Genomic DNA, 24,317 nt, shown 5'->3' with positions numbered 1-24,317 from the left:
CAAATCAAAATCAGAAACAAAAATGACGGCACTTTTTGAGATTACATAAGACAGAACAATTCCAAAAATAATAAAAATATAAAATAAATATTAAAGCTGTACAATATCACGATCTCTCTTTTTGGAACTGCAGTTTCCAAGACGTGAATAAACCAACTTCTACATCAGTGCTGAAGCTGATTTACCTCGGCCTATTCATAAAAATAATACAAAAATATTTTTAAAAAACATTCACAAGTCTTAAAGCTACCTTCGTTAATAATGAAATGATGTGAAAATTTGCATACTTACCATTCAAACCAATATGTTTGAATGATAAAGTATTGAAATCACAGTCTCGCAATTTCTAATTTCATCTAATATTGACATGAGTTAAATCACAGCCTTTTTAAAATACATTGAACTAAAAAAGAACAAAATAAAAGTAAAGCAGAAGTGTACAACAATAAGAGATGTTACAAGAGGTCAAATAAAATAAAACAGTGAAGGATTGCTTACAGTTCGTACAAATTACATTATGGATAAAGCAGGTCAAATATTGGTTAATCAATAAAAAAAAGAAGAAAAATAAAAATCCATTCTCAGTCTAAACCATATTTTTTATCTAAAACATACAATCTTCTTCTGTTAAGCTTCTTTCTTCGTTCCTCTTCAGCACAAGCTACTTATTACAAACATAATAAACATTTTGGTTACAATAATGAAAGTTAAGATGATTTACTATTTTAACTTATCGCTACAGTAATATAGTATTTTAAATACATGCATGACATGTACGTGCTACAACACGTTAACAACAAGTGGCGCTTAAAAAATTAATGTCGGGACCGGTGAGACTCATCCCTGCGATCTCTTTCCCTTTCACGCTCACTTTCACGACGTCCTGATTCTCGTTCACGATATCTGTCATCATAATAGCGCGACTTTGAAGTAGGTTCACCAGAAGGATCCACGGCGTCAGGTGGCGACTTGTTCCTAGACCTGGACACACGTGACCTGTGTCAAACAAAAGAGAACTTGTCCGTGACTACACAAAATGTCGACAGTTGTTAACTTAATGCGCACAACTTCCACACCTCACCAACAGATCCAGTAGACTATAATGGAGCACAAGGGATCAATACTACTATTCAGATTTGTATGGTTTTTAAATTAAGAAATTGTTTAAACTGTAAAACCGTCAAACACAACAACCGCGACTGGATATTGCACCAGTGCTCAAGAATTGCACCGTTTAAGTATTAATCGGTCTTGAAATAAATACTGTTGACAGTTCTACGACAAAAACGGTTTGTGCTCGAAAACCTCACACGTGCTTCTGATTTGTTATTAAACTGCTATTAGTAATATTAGCCCTTGCTTTCTTCCATAGAATATGACGATATAAACAACATATGCCTACATAATTTTTAATCACAAATTTATATATTTAGATAACGTTCACTGTTGAGTAGTAAACATGCCACAGCACAAATTATTTTAAACGCACAAAATTCTCATTTTACTTTTGTTCAAGGTTAATACAATGTCAAACTTACAAAGTTAGATTATAATAAACGCTGCAAGTTATAGTATTTCTGGAGTTAATATGTTATTTAATATAACACATTTCTCTAACACTATCCTGTCAAGCCTGAGTTTTTTCTACATTTTCATTTTAGATTCAAATACATAAAGGTACAAATTCCATCCTGTACAGATAAATTTTAGTACATTTTAAATAAAATTTAAGAAGTAATAGTTTCAATCAATCCCTCCTATTTCTTTTACAATACTCAATCAAAATTATTTGGGCTATTTTCATGTAATTAACATGTTGATCAAGGATTCCTGACTATTAGTAACAATAAGCAAAGCAACGGTAAAGCGAAAAAATCTATACGTTGATGCAACGTATTTTTGGCATTTCTACTTTTATAAACACTAGATGAAGCGTGCATTTTCACCACTCATACTTATTGTCATGCGACACCATTAATTTTTAGAATCTACTTCTTAAGAAATTTAAAACAATGAAAGTTGAATAACAATTAAAAATACTCGAAATTATTTGCTAACAGTGCGCCAGACTTTGTGGTATTTAAAATGCTCTTCCGTATTTTAGTGGACAGTTTCATATTTATTTTTTGTTGTTTTTTTTTTGTCAACAAAAAGAGAGGAATGTTGAAAATAGTTTTATTTTTACTGATTAATAACCCAGTAAAAAAGTTTTTTGTAAGCTATTTTAATCAGTGTTAAATATTAAATAATTTGCAGATTTTATAACACCCCTGGTTTGCTACAATTATACACAAACAAAAAAAATTGTTAATATATATATATATTTTGAAAGATTATTTTTCATTATATAATTTAATGGAACAAAACGTATGTTACATATATGTATAAAGCATAACACTGGACAAGTCTATGTAATTTGCAAAACTTCATTGAGTTGCCTCTACAGTGTAAATTACAAACGGCCAAATGGATTGTCCACCTTAGAAGTCAGCTATCTTATTAATTAACGTCTAAATTTACAAATATGTAAATAAAAGTAGAAATGATCTCACTCTTTAATATAATTTCATTTCTTGCTTGAATAACTAGATATATTTTTTCAATTCAACCTACCTTACATCGTTTGCGCTTTATGTATGTTCACAATAGGGAAAAATAAATGCGCCACCGCATATACAAAAAAAAAACTGTTTCTTCTTTTGTTTGTTTACTCCACGTTTTTCAATCGTTCAAAGAGGGAGGAAAAAACTTTACTTCATATATATTTTTTCGACGACTTCGTACTAACCAAAAAAATTTAAATACACAAAATTACTTTATTTGCTTCTTGTGATTTTTAAGATTTTAATAGGAAAGTGGTAAATTGCATGTGTTTTAAATAAAATGGAGTAGTTTCAGCCTGACAAATTGGTAGGGGAATAATTCTTTTTGACTATGATCATGCAAAAAATCGCTATATTGTACAAATAGTCTTACAGCTAAATCAGAAACATCTTCATTCATAGGAAATTTTGTTTATAATTATTAAAAAAAAAAAACGTCAAAAATTATATTCACACCAATTTTTTTTTATATAAAATTTAAACTAGGACGGACTTTGAATAAAACTACCTTCTGGGAAAGAGAAAATTCACAATACACTGCAAGCTAACTTTACTCCAAACAAGGGAACGTTATGAAAATATACAATCAACGTATGTTTTGTACTTAAACAATTTGTAAACAATAAACAATCTACGCCAAATTACAAAAGAACAAAAGTAAATATATAATCAACAAAAAATATAAGCTATCAACAAAAGATTTACATATGTACATTTGCTTAATCAACAGGACGCGTCTCTTGGCTATTTTCGCTAATTTCGAGAGTACGTATATTCATGCAATATTCAAAATGTGGCATAAAAATATATTGCTAGAAAACCGCAAATCAAAACAAACAGCACTACATTCAAAAGACTAATAATAAAGCGCCTAAGGCTGAATTGATTCTCAATATGTTACTTATTTGGTATATATTCTCAAATTTCATTGTACTATGTACACTGAAACATTTTTTTTAAATAATATTTACATAAATAACTAATAAATAACGTTTAACAGTAACATACAGAACTTTGAACTTTAATAAATACAGAAAACCGACTTCATTTTCACAGCCATACTCGTGCATTAAAAACACAACATACGTTAAGATTCACAACAAAAACTACTGCGTCCCGTTGATCAATAATTTTTTACTAATTTTAGAATACTCACGCGTCATCAGCTTCTCTGTCTCTATATTCTCGTTCACGTTCTCTATCTCCTCTACTTCTAGATCTATCTCGATCTCGTTCCCTTTCTCTGTAACTGTCAGCATAATACCGATCACGATCACGGTCTCTGTCCCTATCACGATCTCTTTCCCGACTTCTTTCGCGATACCTGGACGACGAGCGCTCCCGACGTCCTCTTCTGTGTGCCCTTTCTCTAGATCTAGATCTATCTCTCCGTCCAGAACTGTAACTCTTGTCTTCCACCCCACGCAGGGTGTCCTGCAACGAACTGATTAAAATCTTACAACGATCGTCATTCGCCACTTTTGATTGTTTAATCAGAGAGATGGCAGTAACAAGAGTCTCTATAGCGCTAGCATATTCGCCAGCGGCAGCATCCGAAACAGCCCGAGCGATCGCCGATGACGACACGGTGCGATTTCTGGACATAATATCTTCGAATTCTTGCTCACTCAAGGGCGGCATGTCATTGCGATGATCGGGGGGCGGCCCGCCGTATGGGGGCTGGGGCATGCTGGTAGGAGGACCGTAACCGTGAGGGGGGCCATGGGGGGGCACGTTGTTGGGGCCCATAGGTGGGCCATGAGGCGGTCCATGAGGAGGCCCCTGGGGCGGACCCTGTGGGGGCATAGGTCCAGGTTGCATGGGGTGTTGCATTTGTGGTGGCGGTCCCCCTTGTTGGAAAAACGCAGGGTTGACGTGTGGGGCGGGCGGGCCTTGGGGGGGACCTTGCGGAGGCGGACCTCCCATTGGGGGAGGGCCCCGTGGGCCCATGTTGGGACCTTGCATGTGCGGGGGTCCTTGGGGAAAGCCTTGTTGCATTGGTGGTCTGTTCCAGTCGGGCCGCATGGGACCAGGAGGTGGACCCTGATTGGGCATGCCTCGTGGAGGCATCTGTCCTTGGGGCGGTCCCTGGAACTGGGTTATTCAGCGTTTGTTAAAAGGACCACACCAATAATGGACAACGCTATTTTACCATTGGTGGCCTGGGAGGGCCTTGAGGAGGTGGGCCAGGCCGCATTGGACCCATATTGGGACCAGGGCCGTTCGGCCTGGGGCCATTCCACTGTGGTTGTCCTTGAAACCTAGGCGGCTGACCTTGATTCATTTGAGGGGGGCCATTGTAACCCACTGGGCCTTGCATTCTAGGTACACCAGGGCCTTGCATACCTGGAGGCATAGGACCTCGCATTTGATTGTTCATTGGCATTCTGCCGCCATAATTTTGGTGGGGACCTGAGGGAATGGAATTGTTAGCATGGCTAGGATGTTGGTTACGATTATTGGAATTATTTGTGGGGGATGGGCGGGTTTTGGACTGACTTTCAAAATTACTGAGGGCTTGTTTGGTGGGAAGAGTGACGACGGGATTTTGGCCGTTGATTTCTTTCTTCGGAAGATGATCCATGCAAAGCCTCATGCTGGGTTCAGAACCCAGAGAAATGACGCAAAAGCCTTTTGATTGGCCATTTGCGCGGTGCTCAAAAAACTTAACCTCGTGGAAATCATTTACACCAATGTCGTGCACGGCGTTTGCAATGTCCTGATCAGTGGTCCACTAAAACCTTGTATTTAAGAAAGCAAATTCTAAAATATAACCCATACATACCCAGGTCAGATTTCCTACATAAAGCTGGTGCCGACGACCTACATTGGGTGTGATGTTGTTCCCCTGAGTGGAGTAAGTATTCCCGTTTGTCTCTTCCGTGTTAGCTGTAGTCGCGGGTTGATGGTTAGCTTCCGTGGTCTCGGTGCTGTTAGCGGCTGCCGGAGCGGCAATTACATCGTCGTAGAGATCCACGTTTTCACTCCCAAAGTCGTCCTGTAGAACAAATTATTAATTTACACCTGATTTCTGCGACAATTATACAACACAAGTACCGGTAACAACAATCACTCCCCACCACACACTGTGCTACTGTACAGAGATTGACCAATGACACCGTATTCAATCAAACCTCAAATAAGATTGATGCACAAAACACTAACACACTCTTCGAAATCGCATTTTTGTTAAAAATAAACGTACCTGGGCAAAATCTTGATCAATATCGTCTGCGTACAAATCGATGTCGTTATCCGCCATCTTTGAGACGCGGAAGTTGGGAAACAATATGGCGCATGGCTCGTTGAAGACGCTTACCGAAGCGACCTCTGCTGGCCACAGCACGGCGCTAGTTTTAAAATTTATTTATTTACTAACCAGACTCCAGAAGCGGAATTTACTTCCATGCACTCAAAGTATACAGTTGTGTAGAACGACAAACTTCATGCTTGTATGCATATCTACACCAGCGAACATGAAAATGCTCTACTAATTTATCTGGTTTTTTAATTTTTTTACTTCCAATTTAAAGATTATTACTTGACGATTCGCAGCCAAGAGAATGATGCAGGTTCCCCGTTTTCGTTTGCTCATCTGTCGTCTGTTGACGATTCCATTAGACAATCTACAATTTTATGTTGTTACTTTATTTATGATTTATTAAAGCATACACTTTGTAATTTAACTTATAAAATTTAAAAGTTACACATCAGATTTATATGAAATTTTTGTAAAACATCAACGCTGACTTATCTGAAAGTCCAAAACTATACGAATACTAATCAACATGTACAAATTATGCATTAATGTTCACAAAATGTACTGTCCCAAACAAAGTATGAATCTACAGATGATTTCAAAAGTAGCGTCTGACGTGTCTAATATAATAAATCATTCAGAGGGAAGTAGAGAGAAAAGTTAATTTCTAATCCAAAAAAAAACTTTATTTTTTTTTTAATTATGAATGAACTGTTGTTAATCTATTCATCTTATAGTCCATAAAGGTATTTATAAAAAAAAAAAATGAGATAACCAAAACTGTTGCGACATAGCTTTGAGTACGTTATTGTAAGTATTTATTAAAATAAAGTGTATAATTTGACATTAATTCATGATAAAAAAAATAGAAAAAATATAGTTTTCCAGTTTTGATTTGTATCTTTGAGATCTAATTCAATAAAATTATGCAACTTACAATACAAGAATCGCAAACGGATTTAGATTTACATCTGAATGAAACTTTCCCTTACCTACCGTACAGCTTCTTTGAGAAGTCGAAGCTCTGTCCACCAGATCTAAATCCGAAATAATATGATACATTGAAAGTCTAATTTGCTATGTATAGGTATACATTCTTTTTTGACGCATTTCATTTCGCGAAGCTCTCTATTGGTATAAAAGCGAATTTCATCGTTCTTTCAACACATGGATAGCATTTGATCGTGTACTTGACTGACTTTGTTTTAAATCTTAGATTCTACCGTTTTTCAAAATAGAATTCAATTCATATTTTACAGAAAGTAAAGTAAGTCGATGAAATGTAGAAAAAGTCAGTGAAATGTAGAAAGGAGATGGGAGGGGGTAGTTTTTTCTACAGATTCTTATAAGCAAACAGTAGCCCTGCTCACCTACTCCTTCTTCATTCTAGTGACTACTCTTGATATTGTTCAGTCTTCTCTTAGCAAATGCTAGCCCCCTTTTCCTTTCATAGAGGGTATATCATTGGCCAAAAGCAATCTTATCTTAGCAAATATAATAAGATTTAATAGCATATTTTGTTATAAAATCAGGAACAATTATGTACTGGAATTCTGTGACTGTGTAAAATGTGTTCATATTTTCGAACTGCCTTTGTAATTTTTGTTACTTTATTCGTGATTAAGAAACATTTATTTTGGACTTCGACTAACAACGAGATTATCGAATCGGCTATAAATTGATAATTTTGGTTTCTTTATATTACTTTTTAATAGGATGGCAAAATTTCATTCACGACTGCGTCTTTCAAAGTGTTAACTTTGTTATAAGTTTGAAAAGGCGCCATTCGATTTTTTTTTTTTAATTTTCAGATCAAAGTTTTTGTTATTTAAATTTAAAAAATGCCACGTTCTCGAAACATGATATCTACATCTGTGAAAATTTTTGTTTAAGTTTGCATTAGGTAAATTAAATGAGTAGGTAAAGTAAAGCAGAAAAAGGTTGGCGTTCAGTTTTAGCACTGAAATAATGGCACGATTACGTTATTACACCTGGTGAAATTTTTTAGATAAAAGTCTTGTCTAAAAAGAAGATTAAGAATAGTATGAAAATTATTAAATAAATATGGGAACATGTCTCCTTTGCATTTAAGAGAGTTTCCTGTTTTTCTAGAAAGTTAAATTATAAGACTAATATTAATTCCCAAGTTATCACCGCGCTACGTCCCATGTTATAACTAATAATACCCAATGCTAAATTATCCACTTATGGTAATTTACAAAGCCTCATATAGAAGTTTATTCTTAAAAATATTTGTAACTAACCATGTAGATGTGTATGTGTACATATTTACCTGAAATTAAGCTTTCCGCTTACTTGCTTTAGGGTTAGTAAATACACAGCTAAATTAATTTTAATGTATCTCAAAAGCTAGAGCTGGCAAAGATTTTAAAAATGATTTGTTCAAATCCTTAAATCTAATTACAAGGTTTTAAACCATATAAGAAGTTTTCCACAATTTTTCAAATGCTTATTTGCTGCTACAAAAAGGCATCTAATTTCATGAAAGATCGAGAAAATAACATAAAAATGTCTATAGTATAAAGAATTTACAGCATCGCAATAGAGAGAAAATAAAAAGACACCACCTTGCATATTATATTAGTATACATGTTACATAGTGTACGTTTTTTTAACTGGTTTAAAATGTTTAACCATTTTATTTGAGTTAACCTAAATAATCAAAATGTATATATGCACTGGAAAAGTATAATAGTCGTCAAAAATATCGTAGGAGTAATTTAACTAAATTACAAAATTTTTGCTTTGCCAAAATTTCGAAAAACCGTTTTGATTTTTGCCCATTTTAATTTGTTTCCATAATTTATAGAAACACTACAAGCACTTTTAAGTTAATACGGCACAGTTTTCATTGGTAATAACACATTTATTAATAATGATTCAAAATTCTTTCAGCAAAATAAAACACTGAACTAGCAAGAAAAGTAATGAATTACAAATATCGAAATATCTAGGTATAAAAATTTTAAACAGATTTGATGATTCAAAACGACTACAAAGACATATCAGACCACAACTAAACTTTGCGGCTGAAAAAGATGATTAAGTTTACAAAAAAAACCTCAACGAATCCAAGATTCATGAATTCGCAGGAAATGACGCGTTTATTACGTTTGGACAGATATATATGTTTATATTAAGGACAAATGTTTTTTGATCAGGCAACAATACATAAAACATTCATTCAAAGCGTTGTTTTGAATATGGCCTAATTTAGCCTAGTACAAAACGCTTATTTGCAAGAAAAATAACTCCAACCCAAATGAACATGTAGATTTTATTATAATTTTGATTTTATATGTATTACGTTTTTTACATGGATCGAAACCGGCATAATGTCAAAAAATTTAAAAACCGAGCCTGAAAACCAATATTTTAACTAGTTCGCTAATGATATATTGGGTGAAAAAAAGACTGTGTTAAAATCACTTTATTCTATTTGTATAATTTAAACAAAATTATATTGAACAAGTATTATAAAAACAAAATTACAATTTAATAAATCTAGTACAATGATATTTACATTCATTAAAATATAGACAAATTGTGATTAAAGTCTTAACGCCATGAGTTCTGAGTAAATATATTCAATCCGAGACTAGTTTATCTGTTTACAATAATCATCTCTTTCCATACACCATCTCACTATAAACGGTACTTTTTAAGTTTATATAAACATACATTATGGTAAATTTTCTACAATGACATTGATAGAAATTAATGTAAAACATGAGTATCGTTGTTTAAATATACACCTAATGGGTGACACAAAGGCTGGTGGTGTCATCAACAAAATAAAAACGGAACGAAGCTAATGGTGTATCAAAGCAACAACTCAAGTGATGCTGGTCCAGGGCCAATTTGTACTTATGTAACATACATAACATTATATAAACATCTACATACTTTCTAAATTTGGACCACCCTGTTTATCTATTTTTTTTTTAATTACTGATGAGGAGAAAATATCAACATGAAAATAAATAATGAGTAATGGAACACATGGAGGGATGAACTGGGCTCAAGGACTTAGATCTACAAAAATTTGTTCAAATGTACATCTTTCAATAATATAGTTACAATAGGTAACTGCAAATCTACTTAAGTAATACTTTGATTCAAATATATATAAACACATATTTTTTTCTATTCTATAAATTTCTTAATAATATACATGAACCATCATCAACTCAATTATTATATAAAAATAAAACTATCCATTTAAAACATACTGTTTTTATCATAAAATATCCAATGAAATGAAATTAAAAAAGTTCCGAATTAATACTGAAATTAAAATGTTTTATTTTACAAAAGACACCAACAGTAACTAGTGCGTTCTTTTTGACAGGGTAGGATGAAATCAACGTGTAAGGATACAGATACGGTTGTACATTTTCGACATATATTTATACAAAAAGTACATTAAAAATGACCTACTTGAAATGTTTATACAAAAGAACGGGCGCTCATGTTAAAAATTTGATAATTTACAGCATCAGCTAATGTCTAAAGATGAGATGATAAAAATAATCTTTCCTCATTAAAGTATAAAACAATATAACTATATAAATACGCTAAAAATTATAACAATGAATAATGGATGAGACGATTTTCATCGATAAAACAAACACACAGTCTAGTCTGGCACATGAGTATCGAATTTAACACTGATATCACAACATTGCTTATGCAGTTATGCACGTAGTTCCTTGCACTTTTTATTGTATCGATCATGGATATGACAGGTAAAGTACATCCGAGATTTCTTTTACTATTTTTGTATCACAAAAATACAACATTTACAAAATACAGCAAGAAGCCGAACAACAACTGCTGTTGCCGCCTTTGCTCTTTTGTCGTTGATCTGCAACAAAACAAAAGTTGTAGTCAGATATTAATTAACGTGGCGTTAAATTACCCACCTTGAGAATTAGGCTCGGGCAAGTTTTCTCTGGGAACAAGATGCATTACTGTAGTCTTCCCGAATGGCAGTCCTAGAGCTCCTAATGTTACGTTACTATGAAGGAAACGACCCTGATATATAAGTCGGAGTATTTCAGCCTTTGAAACAGCTTCCTGACACCAATCTGCAAAAACAATCATTTTTAGCAATTTTCAAGCAAAAAATTTCAACCTTATATGATTTCTCACTTTTATCAATTTTATTTTGTATCCATTTACATATTCCGACAAGGAATTTATTTTGAACAACAAAACGAAAAACGAACGAGCAAACAAATATTCTGCGACTGCCGCCTCTTACATTATATTTCTTACATTTCAATCAAGAAAAGTATACTGTGCAAATTGAAATTTCCAACAGATGCTAGCCGAGTTGCTGGAAGTGCTAACCAGCTCGCAATGGAATTTCCATCATTTACGGACTAATTTCAGTTTTATTTCTATTAGAATCCATTCTTCCTAATTTGTATTCACTGGAAAATCTTGATTAGGTTTCTGACGAACGAAGTCGCTGCTAATTACATAAAAGTACGAAATAATCAAGAAGGAAAAAATTTACAATGCCTCGTAAAAACAGGACGGTTTGCTACATTGACTTTCTATTATCGTTTGTTAGGATCTACTTATTAATTTATTCGGTTCGTAGGATGTGATGACAAATCAATCAATCGGCGGAATTCGCTTGTGGAACTAGATTGGCAATACTCTCAATTTAGCATTTATTACCGACATCACGAAATACGTTACATTTCAGGTGAATTGAACTTCTCTTCAATACTAAACAATTTAAATGTATTCCATTGTTTTGTCTAATTGTTTACCTATTCATACTATGTATGCATAAACCATGAAGAAAAATTATAATTAAGATTTAAGAGATTTAACATCCAGCTATTACCTGGAATCAGTTTTATAATTTTAGATGCCGCCAGCAATATGATGCAATGTTTTGTTTTTAAAATACGCACAAACACAATCAAATTTTAAAATGAATAATTGTAAAATCAACACCTAAGTTGTATGATACAAATAGCTATTGTATTATCGCAATACTGTGTTATGTTATGTTTAAATGATCACAGTTAATGAGATCCATTTAACTTCCAAATGCGAGTTATAATCCGAACAAACACAAATAAAAGTTAGTATTGTTCTGAGAAAACATATTAGCATAAACATCAAAACTGTCAGCATTATAACATGACATGATTTAGCCTTTTAGTTTACCCGTGTGTTTTCTTTGTTCATTGCCGCCAAAAAATTGGGGTGCTAATTTTTAATACACTTATTGAAATAGCTCTATAAAGTCATAATAGTGTTTGATAAAGTGGGAGAATAGGGTAGAATACGTAGCGTACTCTGGAGACTTCCATTTTTCCTTCATTAGGATTTGGAAAATATGGACACCAATTTTATTTTTACTTCATCAAACGTCACGACATACGCTTGTTCTGTAACTATTAATTTGTTGCCGGAAAAACCAAAATATAAATGCAAAAAAGGTGACTGCTTATCTGAAAAGGTAATCGGTTAGTTCCCACCCACAGAAGTCGAAAACGCTTTCAAGAACAGATACACAAAATTGATTTGACCTAGCAACTGTTTCTAAATATAATAATAATGGTAAACTATAATGTTGGTAGGTTGCTTTGATCATAGATACTTCCGCATCAATTCGGTGACGTGGTTCGTTAAATCATCAATCGATAATATAGACGAAAATACAGATTCCATTTTTATAATTAGTGTTCCAAACAAACAACCAACAACAAAGCATAAAGCAAAAATAACAAGTCACGTTGCACAGTACTTGAATTTGCCAAATAGCGAATATAAAAATATATACGACGCACTTTTTTAAACGTTCTTCAGCTACACTGCCTGCGAAGTTAAAACAGACTGGAGATCAACAGAGAGTGATGTGAAAGACAATGCAAACGTCAATCTTTTTTTATCTTAAATATAGAATATAAGAATGAAGCCATTGGATAAATATATATTGCATCAAAAAATATTCTTTTTTCCTGAGAATTTTATGTAAATTTAACATCTAACTTTGTGATGTTAAAAGTTAGTGGTCTATTCTCGTTATAATTAATCTTCTGATCTAAGTTTGGTAATAGAACGTGGTAAAAGAACTTTAATTCGTTGGGTAATTTATTAGAAATTTGATTCCGTGGTAATTTAAAGACCATCAAATGATGTTTAAATTTCGTGTCCTTATTCTTCCATATATGTACTAAACAACTCTATGCACAAATATAAGACATAATTAAGATCTTCAAAGACTGCTTGAAACTATCGCGATGACCAATAATTCTGTTTCACATCTTAAGACTTTTTTTTTGTAACAATTCTAGCCCTAAACCAAAATACATGAGGCAGTACTTCGCTTAAAAAGTGTTTGTGTATCTGCCTATGGGAAACAGAAACCCAAAGTATAAATTATAGAAATCTGCAAGGTTTAGAATGTTATGTCCACATTAGGTTGAAGTTTATTACTCTGAAACTACTGTGAAACGTTTGTGTGCTTTGCATACAGTAGTCACCAAAAGTTGTCATCCGTAAACAAAATGACCTGAAGGTAAATCATTTATGTAATGCAAGAACAGCAAAAGTCCTAAAACGAATACGTACAGTACACCATATGTCAGTCGATTTGTTTGGTTTTTATATGTTGTACATATGTCCGTAATCTTAGGTCGGTCACATAAATATCTTGGCATTAGCTTAAACGCATTATCAGATATGGACAACGTTGATGTATCGATAGCACAATACTAGGAAAACAAATAAATTCTACCCACCAATTTTGTAATTTTTAAGCAGTCAATAGAATTCACCAATTCATTTATAGCCAGTCAATTTAAATAATTAAAAACTTAACATATCAAGATATGGAAGTCCATTTAAGGGCCGGTTTACAGTAGATGAATTAAATGATTAATTCGAATTAAAACTTCATGTGCGATTAACCGGTGAGTCTGAATATAGTTATCACTGGCTGAATCTGATCACTGAGTAACTGTGTGATTAAATTAAGTGTTTCTTTAAACCGAGTTTAAATATCGATCAATTAATATTACCTTAATAGTGTAACAATTTTATAATCGTTTAGTATAATTTGTTTAAAACTTCGTAGAGTTGTAAGGCCTCTAATGGTTGGTGAAAGTAATACCGATTTTTTTTTTTTAGATAAAGACATTCCGTAAATTACAATAATAATAAAGTTTAATGTGGATCAGAAAACCGTTTGATATTTAGCGTAAAATTTAATTGCAGGTCCTGCAACAATAGTGACGGAAAAGACAACGTTGTTAACGTAAACAGTAATTAAACCAATTACGTCACTGAAAGTGGTATTTATCTCTAATACGTTTAATTTTAGAAATTCCATTTCTGCAAGTTTAGAAACTTGAGGCTTTATCAAAGGCACACGACTCTTAAACGATGCCACACAATGGGGTTACAGTACAATGGCTCAAAAGACCTCCGTGTGCGATCTTATGAAAAAGGGCCTCCCATAAAAAAAGTTTAGAAAAGCATGACGTAAATAAGCTCATTTGTTACTAATTAAACGTATTATACACGGTTTCCGAATTTTTTAAAAGTATTTTAAAGCTGCTCAAAAGTGTGAATATTTGAATAACACCAATGTACCTCGTAAAAATCATCCATTATAAATTTACTCCGTAGATACCATAAAAAATTAAATTCAATTTATTCGGGCATATCTAACCCAATTTACATCTTATGAGCTTTTTACTTTTTGTCAAGATCCTTATTTTGTTATGTGGTTTACTTTTTACATTGGCATATTTTATTGCCCAGGCATCCCAATTAAAACTCCCCAGCCTTATATCTTGAGAACGGATAGAAATCTTGAAATTCTGCAAACGTCACTGTTTTTAGCTTGAAGGGGAAAGCTTGAATTAGTACATTGCAAATATGATGCCCATATGGCCTCGACGTCGCGATGTAATCCTATATTTTTTTTAAATTGTAACGTGTATTTTTTAACGGATTTTGATACACCATTAAATTTCGATTACAATTACATGTTTATTTCATCTCCAGTTGATAAAAAAATTAAACTTATATAACAAAAAAAATGGAAGCTGATTAATATAAAGCAATTACACTTTATTTTATAATCAAAAAGATATGTTTCAAAAGCAGTTACATAAGCGTATGTTCGAACTATCGCTTTCATTGATTTATGTTTATAAATTTTATTTTTGTATTGTCCGTTAAAAAAATACACGTCGCATTTGCAACTTACTTAAATTAAGCTTTCCGCTTCAAGCTAAAATCATTGGCGTTTACAGAATTTCAATATCTCTATCCGCTCTCAAGATGTAAGGCCACGGAATTTTAACTGAGACACCTGCATATCTATAATTCTATAATATACCTCCGCAGCATTACTCCTTTGCTAATCTAGTTGAATATTTTTTCTTACACGAAAAAGATTCTTTTGTAAAAAACGGCCCACACATTTCGGCTATTATATAACTGTATATTTAAAAAATATATGTTATGTTGGGGTTAAATAGTACTCAAAGATCATCTGCTGATACAAAAAATATTTCATTTACTCAAATTTACACTAATTAAACTAACAGAATTACACAGTTATTAAAGTTTTTATATCACAATGAATAAACAAAATAACTGAATTTGTAGCACTCTGTAGATTAAAAATGCGTAACTGCTGCTTCTTTTCTTTACTCATAACACAAAAACTGGCTAAAGCGTATTCAGGTTTGCCTATGTCTAAATACATAAATCCCATTCCATATAAATGCAGTCTGTAAAATGTCAACTGCATGACTTTATTTACCTAGAACTTTTTAAAATTATAAAGTAAAAACAAAGTAAGAATTTTTAGAATAGATTTTTGTTTCATCAAATCACTGCATTTCTATTTTCTTGTAATCAACTGGATTTCAAACAAGATCTTAGCCTTAAACTCGCCATTTATAGTCTGTAACAACTAAAATTGAAATATATCTTAAAAATAAATATCAAAGTCTCGTAAGAAAAATTTATTTAATTGATATACTTAAGTCATATTATATGTTTTAGATCTCTCTATACAGAAAAGTCATTGAACATTACTTGTAATACAGAGTGAGTTACTAAACGCGCGACATGTCATTAATTAATAGAGACTATGTTCTGTTTTTAAGGTGTAACACAGAACTTACTTTTTTTAATTGAAACAGCCTATATATTTTTACATATTTTAATATTTTCATTAGCCTCTTCCTAGACTTTATAACTACAGTTTTTTTTTTTAATTTCGATGCGACGTTGTCACTATTTTCTTGAAATTTTTTGGCAATGCCAGAGTTAACAAAAAAAAAGTGTTATTTTTAAAATATCTTACAATATTTTGTGAGAGTATTAATGAAAATACTACGTGCTTTGTTGTGGTATCAATTAAATCAAGTGTTTAAAATTATACAGTTTTCAAATAGAGATATTTCAGCTTTTCCAAATGGAACGTCCTGTATTTTGTTACTATATCTTACTTTATTTTTTGGTTTCATTCTTCTAATATGTCTGTGTCTATTCAAAAATAATTGATTAAATAGAATTTACAAAAAAAAAAACTGGTATTGTTTAAGTTTAATATTTGAATAATCTCAATAATCGAAAATAAATAAATCATCATAATCAATTAATTAATAAAAAAGTTCATTTTATTGTTAAGTTGTTTTTGGCTCGTCACCTTCTAATTTTTTAAAATGGCCCTTTCTTTCTGTTAAGTTGGCCATCCCTGATAACACGAAGAAAAAAATTGACGATATGCAACAACTGTGATCTCTGATTTTTACTTCCTACGCGTCCGGTTTTTTTCTCGTTTATCTTTTCTCGTATTCAGATACAAACGAGTTCATCGCTTTACCCAGAAGTTGGTCACTGATTATTTCTGCACATGCAACAAACACTGACACAATAGAGAAACTGTGCATAAAGACAAACTCTATTAATTCCATTAAATAAAAAGAATAACTGACAGACATGTTATTTTTTTTACATACGATAGATACGACACAAATGCGTCCCATTGTATGCTTCCAAGTGAACAACAATAAATAATCCGTTACCTTCTGGCCAGTTGTCGAAGACGTGTTGCGCAATATCACCAGCTGAATCGCTTGGACTGAACAGGAACTCTTTTGTCTTCCCGCTGACGAGGATCAGCCGCAGGTTTATCTGCAACAAAAGCCCGGAATGAACACCTGCTAACGTCCTTGCGTACTCCCTACACGTGACTGAAATTTTGTTTTGTATTATGTTGATGGAACAATTTGACAACAACGGTAAAGCTAGGGAGGCTATGTATGGGGAACATAGGGGATCTTCTAGAGATCGATTTGATGTTAAATATTTCGTATACGAAGGGAAACAACGGTGATTACGGAATAAAAGGACGCGATTAAATATTCGTCGAGAGTAAACTACCTTGCTATTATGAAATTTACTAAGGACGGGTGGGGCAAGGGGACGATTAGTGTAGCATCAGACGCTACCTCTTGCATTTTTAATTCGTGATTCAGCCACGTCGAAATGACATTGTAAGACCCACCCTCATCACTGTAAACAAAGTTCAGTGACACTTCTGACAGAGGCAGAATAACCACTCAAAATGCCACTTTCACAAGTGACTTTAATGTCATTACGTTTATAATTACGTAAAAAAAATTGAAAATACTAGTCGCTCAGATGATGTTATCACCTTTTACAAGTGAAAGGTCTTGTTGGATTAATTGGATAATTTTCACAATTAAGATGATTTTTATACGCCCACAAGTGTTAAATTCGTAGAATTTAATAATATGGTAGATTTAAATTGCAAATCTGAAACGCTATACGAAATCAGACCAAACACCTAGTGCTCGAGGCCGTTTGATTAGATGTAAGTTCCTGTAGGTTAAAGAGTTAAGCAACACCCTTTCGAACCAAACAGTAGATATACGTACAATTTTAACTTTTCATGGTACCTACACCCATGCCTACTCTGAAAGTGCACTTTGCTAGTACATATCTAGTTTCTAAATTACACATGCATATAGGCTTTGTAAAATAAAAATCCGTGAATTTAATTAGTATAGCTGGTAGTTTCCTGAAGTCAACTCTTAGATCATCTAAAGTAATATGACCTTATTTGTGCGCTTTTTGGTTTGCCCTTATCGTCCAACGCCCAATAGAGTTGACAAAAAAAACTCCTACACTTCGGAATCGCCAATTTAATTAAATTTTCAACAACCCTCTGACAAGTTAAATCCAATTCCCAAGGGTCAGATTCCTGTCCCGATACTCATATAAAAATTAAAAACCGACATCAAAAAGCTACGTTTTCTTCAAAGTTCTGTTCGCTTAGACCTTCGTTTACTCTTGCTACAGCAAACTCGAGTTCCGGAAGCCCATCAAACTTCTCCACCGCAACAAAAATGGTTATTAAACTTGGTTTGGATCTCCTTGCGGTGACAAACAATTTCGCCGACGCCTTTAATCGAAATCCGCACCAACGACTGACGTACCACTCGAGGATCTCAAAGTAATTTCCGTCGAGGGCCTTGAAAAATTCATGAGGAATTACCTTTAAAACAAATATCACTTGTGAACATCACTTCTGCGGCTACCTCACCTCAAGGGTTAGCTAAATTACCGGAATTTTATACCGACCATTTCAAATTTATTTACGACACTAAAGTGGAAATTCCAGCTTCAAATCATAAATCTTTAAATGGGGGGAAGTACGTTCGAATTATCATATTTTCTGCCGTGTCAATCAACTTTTTGCAGCATTACAATTAGTTGTATTTACATATTTCCAAGAAAATTCGGTTACAACATTTCCCAAACAAAATTGTTGTTGAGGCATGTTAAGCAGTTACAAAAAATCTGAGATTGTATCTACCGACACACAACTTGCGTCGTTACCATTAAATTACCAACCACGTTCTGTATCTACAAATTGAAGTTTGCAGAATGTTTTAAACAATATTATGGATGCCGCCCTCTTTTCCAAGACAAAATGTCCGTTTTTGCCTTTATCGTTGAGAAAATCGGGAAGAACCCCGGTTCCAATTTAGTAACTTTGCCAACGTTCTGCGGTAAGTAGCAAACGAGCTTATTTATTTCCTTTGGTTGTTCGGTTCGGATTTCCTTTTATTCGGATGCAGGTAACCCCCGGACCGCAAAACTCTGAAGTAATATCGTCGAAGTAATTCACTAAATCCAATTTGTGTACGGGATCGATAACTTAACGACTTGGACGAGAACAAAGTCGCCCAGTTACCTAACTTTCGTTGCGCATAAATCAGGCTTTGTGTCTTCGAGATAGATAATCATCCGGAAAAAACAGATAGGATTCATTCAGTACGAATAAAGAAGTCTGTGAGAAAAACACGTAACTAATGGTAACTTCAAAGAACTAAGCTCTCACAAACAAAAAGTATGCGTAGGACATACTGTAGATACGTTAATAAATTAGCAAAAAATTAATCTGTAAAAGCTGAAAATTAAAACCTTACAAAATTCAGTTTATGCACGAGTAGCTTGAAAATGGTTGAAATAAATTGTAGAGTGTAGTTTTGTGAAACCATCAAAGAAATGACGGTTTCCTACCTTAAACACAGTAGTATTTTCGGGTGAAGCTACGTTTCAAATAATCAAATAATTGGATTATTTTTCATAAATGGAAATTTAAATAATCAGCTGTATCTGAATTTATTTATTTGAAGGAAGTATTTTTAGTGTACCTATTCGATTGATGGAATTAAATGGGTTGCTCGTTCTCCCGCTAAACTTTTTTTGTGGGGATCTTTGAAATATAAGGTTCATAAAATAAAAAAAGTCACTTTTCGAATAACTGAGGTAAATACCATTCCGGAAATTGAAGCAAATGTGCAGACATTTCACCACAATTTATTTTGCCTAAATACAGTGTTTCAAGAATTATTCTTCGGCATTACGGAAAATAACGCTTAGAAAAAATACCAAAACCGAGAAAAGCAAGAAAACTTTAATATGAATGGATAGGTGCATCAAATGAATCTCTCAAAATAACCCTTCGAATCCGTACCGAGGATTATTGCTGAAATTCCTGAACTAGAAATCGGTACGAGAGCAGTGCAAAGAAAGATTGTCGAAGCCAAATTATTTGGTAGACGCCCCTCAAAATACACTTATTTCTGCATTTCCAAGAAACCATTTAAACTGGTTAGTTGACGATTGGAAAAAAATTATATTTTTTGATGCAACTCTCTATAAATACTTAATTATGATGGAATACAGCGTTTTTCAATGGGGGTGTTCTTCTTGGAATGGCGTTGGGGCCCTACACGTCGCTAATGAAACTATGGATTGTTTCGTCTACCGGGGTATTTTACAAAATGTTATGCTACCTTCCATTTCGGTTTTCACTAAGATAACGATCCAAAACATGCTTCACTGACTGTTAAAAAGTGGTTCCAAGAAAACAACGTCCAGGTTTTGAAGTAGCCAGCACAATAGCCAGACTTAAATCCATTTGAAAACTTGTGGGAGGAAGTGCAGGGACGGATAAGAACTTCCGTATTCACGAATAAATAAGGTTTGCTAACAAAAATCCAAAAAGTATGGGAAGCCCACCCCGCTGAGGTCATAAAAAACTGAATCTCTTCGATTCCACGCCGATGTGAAAAAGTTATACAAAATAATGGATACCGCTTTTGTGATTTTCTTTTGTTGGTTTTGTTATGAATGAATAAAAAATGACATGTGCATTTGTTGCTTTACTTTTGTCGTATAGATTTCTGCTGCATTTTTAGAATGTATATTTTATACAATGAAGGTTAGGAAAAGTTAATTAAATTTGTACAATAAACAGTTCAAATAGAGAAGAAAATGTTTCAGTTACACTAACCCAATATAAACTTCGGAAAATTTGTAAACAAATTGATTTGTTGCTCTACTTTTGTCCAACAGTGTATGTTTGATTTTTAATACCGGTTTTCAGTTAAGATGACGCTGCTAGAGGCAGAAATAGTTTTTTTTTATTATTTTTCACAAGAACTGCAGTAAGTTAATTTATTGTTAAGGGATCTTGCACAGACATGACCTTCCTAAAAATTTGCAATATCTAAAGTCTACGCTCTACGCTATTGTATGCGTCCTTACTTATATAGTTTTGCGGTTCTCTGGCAGTTTTTACAAATAAACTAGGACTAAAAAATCTACTAGATAAATTGCTTTAGAAAGGAAGTATGAAAGATGAATTGATATAATAATAGCAACTAATACACCATTTTTTAAAGAAAATTATTGATTCAAACAGGAATGCAACCTTTTACTTATGACTGATGGAACTCTCTCTACCAACATATTGTATAGATGGCAATAGTGGGTGTAGATAGATATTTGCAATGTACTACGTGGCCTGTTATCCGGAAGCCAACATTTATTATTTATACAGAACTTTCCTTACTTTTCACAAAGGTTTATTTAATGCTTTAAGATGTCATGTTAAAATATCTCAGCAAAAAAGTTCCTAAAGTACAGCCCAAAACAAATTGGAAATTTTTTTGCACAAACATTGTCTTAAAATAGTTTGTACAAGCAAAAAGTAAAATTAAAACTTTAGTCTAGGTCTAATCTAGAATAACTAAATTTTCCGATAACGTCATCAATTTCTTGACAAGATAAACAGATTAGAGGTTCGCAATAATTTGAAAGTACTTTAAAGTTTGAATATAATCGATACGACAGTGTCGGGAAGTCTAGGACGAGCTTTCACTATCCTAAAAATAAAATATGTAATTGAAATAAATTATTATTACTTTGTAAATTAGAGCTCATTTCCTAGTATTCCCTATGGGAGCAGCAATATTTTATACCAAATTGAAACTAATATATTCCATTTTTATTTTTTAGGTAAATAGCACTACTTCTGAAACGAGTGGCAAAATTGAAAAATGTGCGTATGTGGAAGCTCCGTAAATAAAGCTGTTATTGCGAGCTCGCAGATTTCCCTTAAATGTTTTATTTATTTTACTGCTCAGAACGAAGTCGCATACGTATCGAACGCGCTTTTTTAATCACTGTGAAAGGGTTGAGTGGAGATGAAATTAGTGTCAAAAATCAAATCCGAGAGCCGTGGAGCTTTCGCCGCTTTAATTCCGAGTTATTTAGTCCGCAATTATAAAGGCGCGTTCTTGCCAGGTCTGGTAATTGTGTATGGCGAGGGTAAAAACAATTTAATTTCTAGGTGAGCGCTATATAGGAAGACCGTATTAAAGGCTTGACCTAACGGGTTAAAACGCCCACGACTTGTCTGTGTGAAAGAAATTGTGGGAAGCAGTGGGACTGGAAGACCTCTTACCACATGCTTGTGGCTTAACCATCAATGATCTAAGAAAAGCCACATTTTTAATTACAGCATCATTTTGATTGGTCGGCATACCGCATGCAGCGTTCTATTTTAGCGCTCGCCGAGCACAGACTGATATTCGTAATTTCGGAAAATTTAGCACCCTCGAAATCGGAGCGCGTGTTTGTGCGGCGTTTTAATGCGGAATCGGGGGTGATTTGCATGGACACCGAAAAATATATAACATTTAAGGTTTGTATTGGTATTCTAGACTGAGGTCACGCGAACCAGCGAAATGGGTGTTCGAACCGTGCCCTGGAAGCACGACTTAAATTGCCAGTTGTTGGCGCAATTTGCAAATTACAATGTTGCCGACAAAATAATGCCGGTTTAGCACCACGTACCAGACTTCAGACAACGTACAACGGGTTCGGTTTCCGGGACGAAAAGCAATTAAAATTCATTACGCATCAAACTACTAAAAATACATGTACTTATTCCGAGACATTGATAAATACGAGTAAACATATCCTGAGGTAAACAGTCACGGACACATTCAAAGCTACATGTATATAAAAATTGGTCAAAGGTTATTCCGGCAAAACCTCCCTCGCCTCTTGAAATACAGTAGAACAAATGTAGCTTTTTGGAAAAATTGTAAGATTCGATTTTGCGAATTTTATTTTTTTATGACAGCCCTTATAAATCAAAATAAAGGTATGTACGTAATTTTAAAGTAAATGTAAAGAAACGTACTATGCGTTTGTTTTAGGTGAGTTTTTCCACTACAAAATGTTGTAATGACGTCATCAACATTTTTGGCAGCACACGTATATCAATTTGAATAAATGCAGTATAGTAGTACGGATAATAACAGTACTGCATTCCCAAATTTTTGAGAAAATGGAGTGAATTGATTTACTCAATTTCTTCATTCATTAATTTTTTGAGTCACCCTGTAAGTAATTCTAAATACTACGAATGCATTGATAAACCACAAGTATAGAGTACTTTGCACTTTGAGGATTCATTAGGCAAAATTTTGAGATAACGTCATCAATTTTTTGGGAAGGGATAAACGAACAAAATTTTTATTAACGATTTACCATGATTACGATAACTTTAAAACCTTTGCAAGATTTCAGAGCATTCAGTTTTGCAGGTTCAAAGTTCAATTGCAAAATGTTGTTACATATACAATTTTAATTTTTTTTCCACAGATCTGGATGTCTAGAGTGAAAACTCAACACGGATTGGGACATCACAAGTAAACCAAATTTATTATCGTAAATTTTGGACATGACGTCATCCAATATGTATATTAATAATGTTTCATTCTCGTTCTGCATTTAAAATATGCAGGGTATTTCGGCTCAGATTTTATCCTTATCATGTCTGACACCTATATCTTCTTTGATAGTGATACTAGTGTTCTCAAATATATTTTTGTAAAAATCGTAGGGACAAACTTTGGAAATTTTAAGAAACTTAAAAAAAATACAGATCTTCAAAAGAAATACTCAAAATATTTTGTCCACAGCTTTTTCACCGACGCAACGCTTTGAAAGCTTTACCAGCAAATGCTTTGAAGGATATAATATTTGAGGATTAGCAATGTAAACAATTCTGTTGGATTATCTTTTTTTCAGAAATGTGAAACAGTTTATTACCAACACTACACCTCAAATGGGACTTTCCGTTTTGGATTTACTACGAATAATAAAGGTAATTCCATTGATTAAATGTTATGCACTGTTCTGTCGAAACTATAAATATCCTAACTGTTAAATTGATGTTAACTTTCTATCCAAAATATGTCAATAGTATTCCCGAACACAAATATTACAAGATTTCAGTATTCAACAATTGTACATACTTTACCTCTACAATTCAGTACTTTTATATCGTAATAGGTTTGCAACAATTTTGTTTAAAAAGTCTCAGAATAAATATGATGACATATTTCACACTTCCATATTTTCAGTACTTCATCTTCATAAATAAATACGTTAAGAAAAACCCTTAAAACATATTTTCTAATTCTCAAATTTAGGTCTTATATTAAAAATTAGCAATTCGTCAACTGGACTCTATTACACTACTC

General features: G+C 33.3%; 2 protein-coding genes across 3 annotated transcripts in view; both read right to left on the bottom strand.

Moving 5' to 3' along the window:
- Positions 1-578: 578 nt before the first annotated feature.
- LOC135129978 (cleavage and polyadenylation specificity factor subunit 6) lies at positions 579-5,908 on the bottom strand. Of its 2 annotated transcripts, none has more exons than XM_064057249.1 (5): positions 5,809-5,908; positions 5,389-5,601; positions 4,756-5,337; positions 3,760-4,697; positions 579-996 (listed from the first exon to the last, which is right to left on the bottom strand). In XM_064057249.1, the coding sequence occupies exons 1-5, from the start codon at positions 5,863-5,865 to the stop codon at positions 816-818; spliced, it is 1,971 nt and encodes a 656-aa protein (XP_063913319.1). In that variant the 5' UTR covers positions 5,866-5,908; the 3' UTR covers positions 579-815. The 2 variants fall into 2 exon arrangements, with proteins under 2 accessions (XP_063913319.1, XP_063913321.1); XM_064057251.1 differs by having other exon boundaries at positions 3,760-4,691.
- A 3,394-nt stretch (positions 5,909-9,302) lies between these two features.
- Positions 9,303-24,317, bottom strand: part of LOC135129967 (ubiquitin-like protein 3) — a 44,519-nt gene continuing 29,504 nt past the window's right edge. Inside the window, exons 2-4 of the mRNA XM_064057240.1 lie at positions 16,965-17,073; positions 10,809-10,973; positions 9,303-10,750 (exon numbers count right to left, since the gene is read on the bottom strand). Of these exons, the coding sequence (XP_063913310.1) occupies positions 10,686-10,750; positions 10,809-10,973; positions 16,965-17,073 (339 nt within the window). The 3' untranslated portion in view covers positions 9,303-10,685. The remainder of the gene's footprint in view (positions 10,751-10,808; positions 10,974-16,964; positions 17,074-24,317) is intronic.

Source organism: Zophobas morio, unplaced genomic scaffold (assembly GCF_036711695.1).
Source record: "Zophobas morio isolate AGI-343-1 ecotype UQ-CSIRO unplaced genomic scaffold, CSIRO_AGI_Zmor_V1 ptg000002l, whole genome shotgun sequence".
Taxonomy (NCBI): domain Eukaryota; kingdom Metazoa; phylum Arthropoda; class Insecta; order Coleoptera; family Tenebrionidae; genus Zophobas; species Zophobas morio.
Note: the sequence above shows the minus strand (reverse complement) of the source record. Positions and strands in the feature narration are given on the sequence as shown.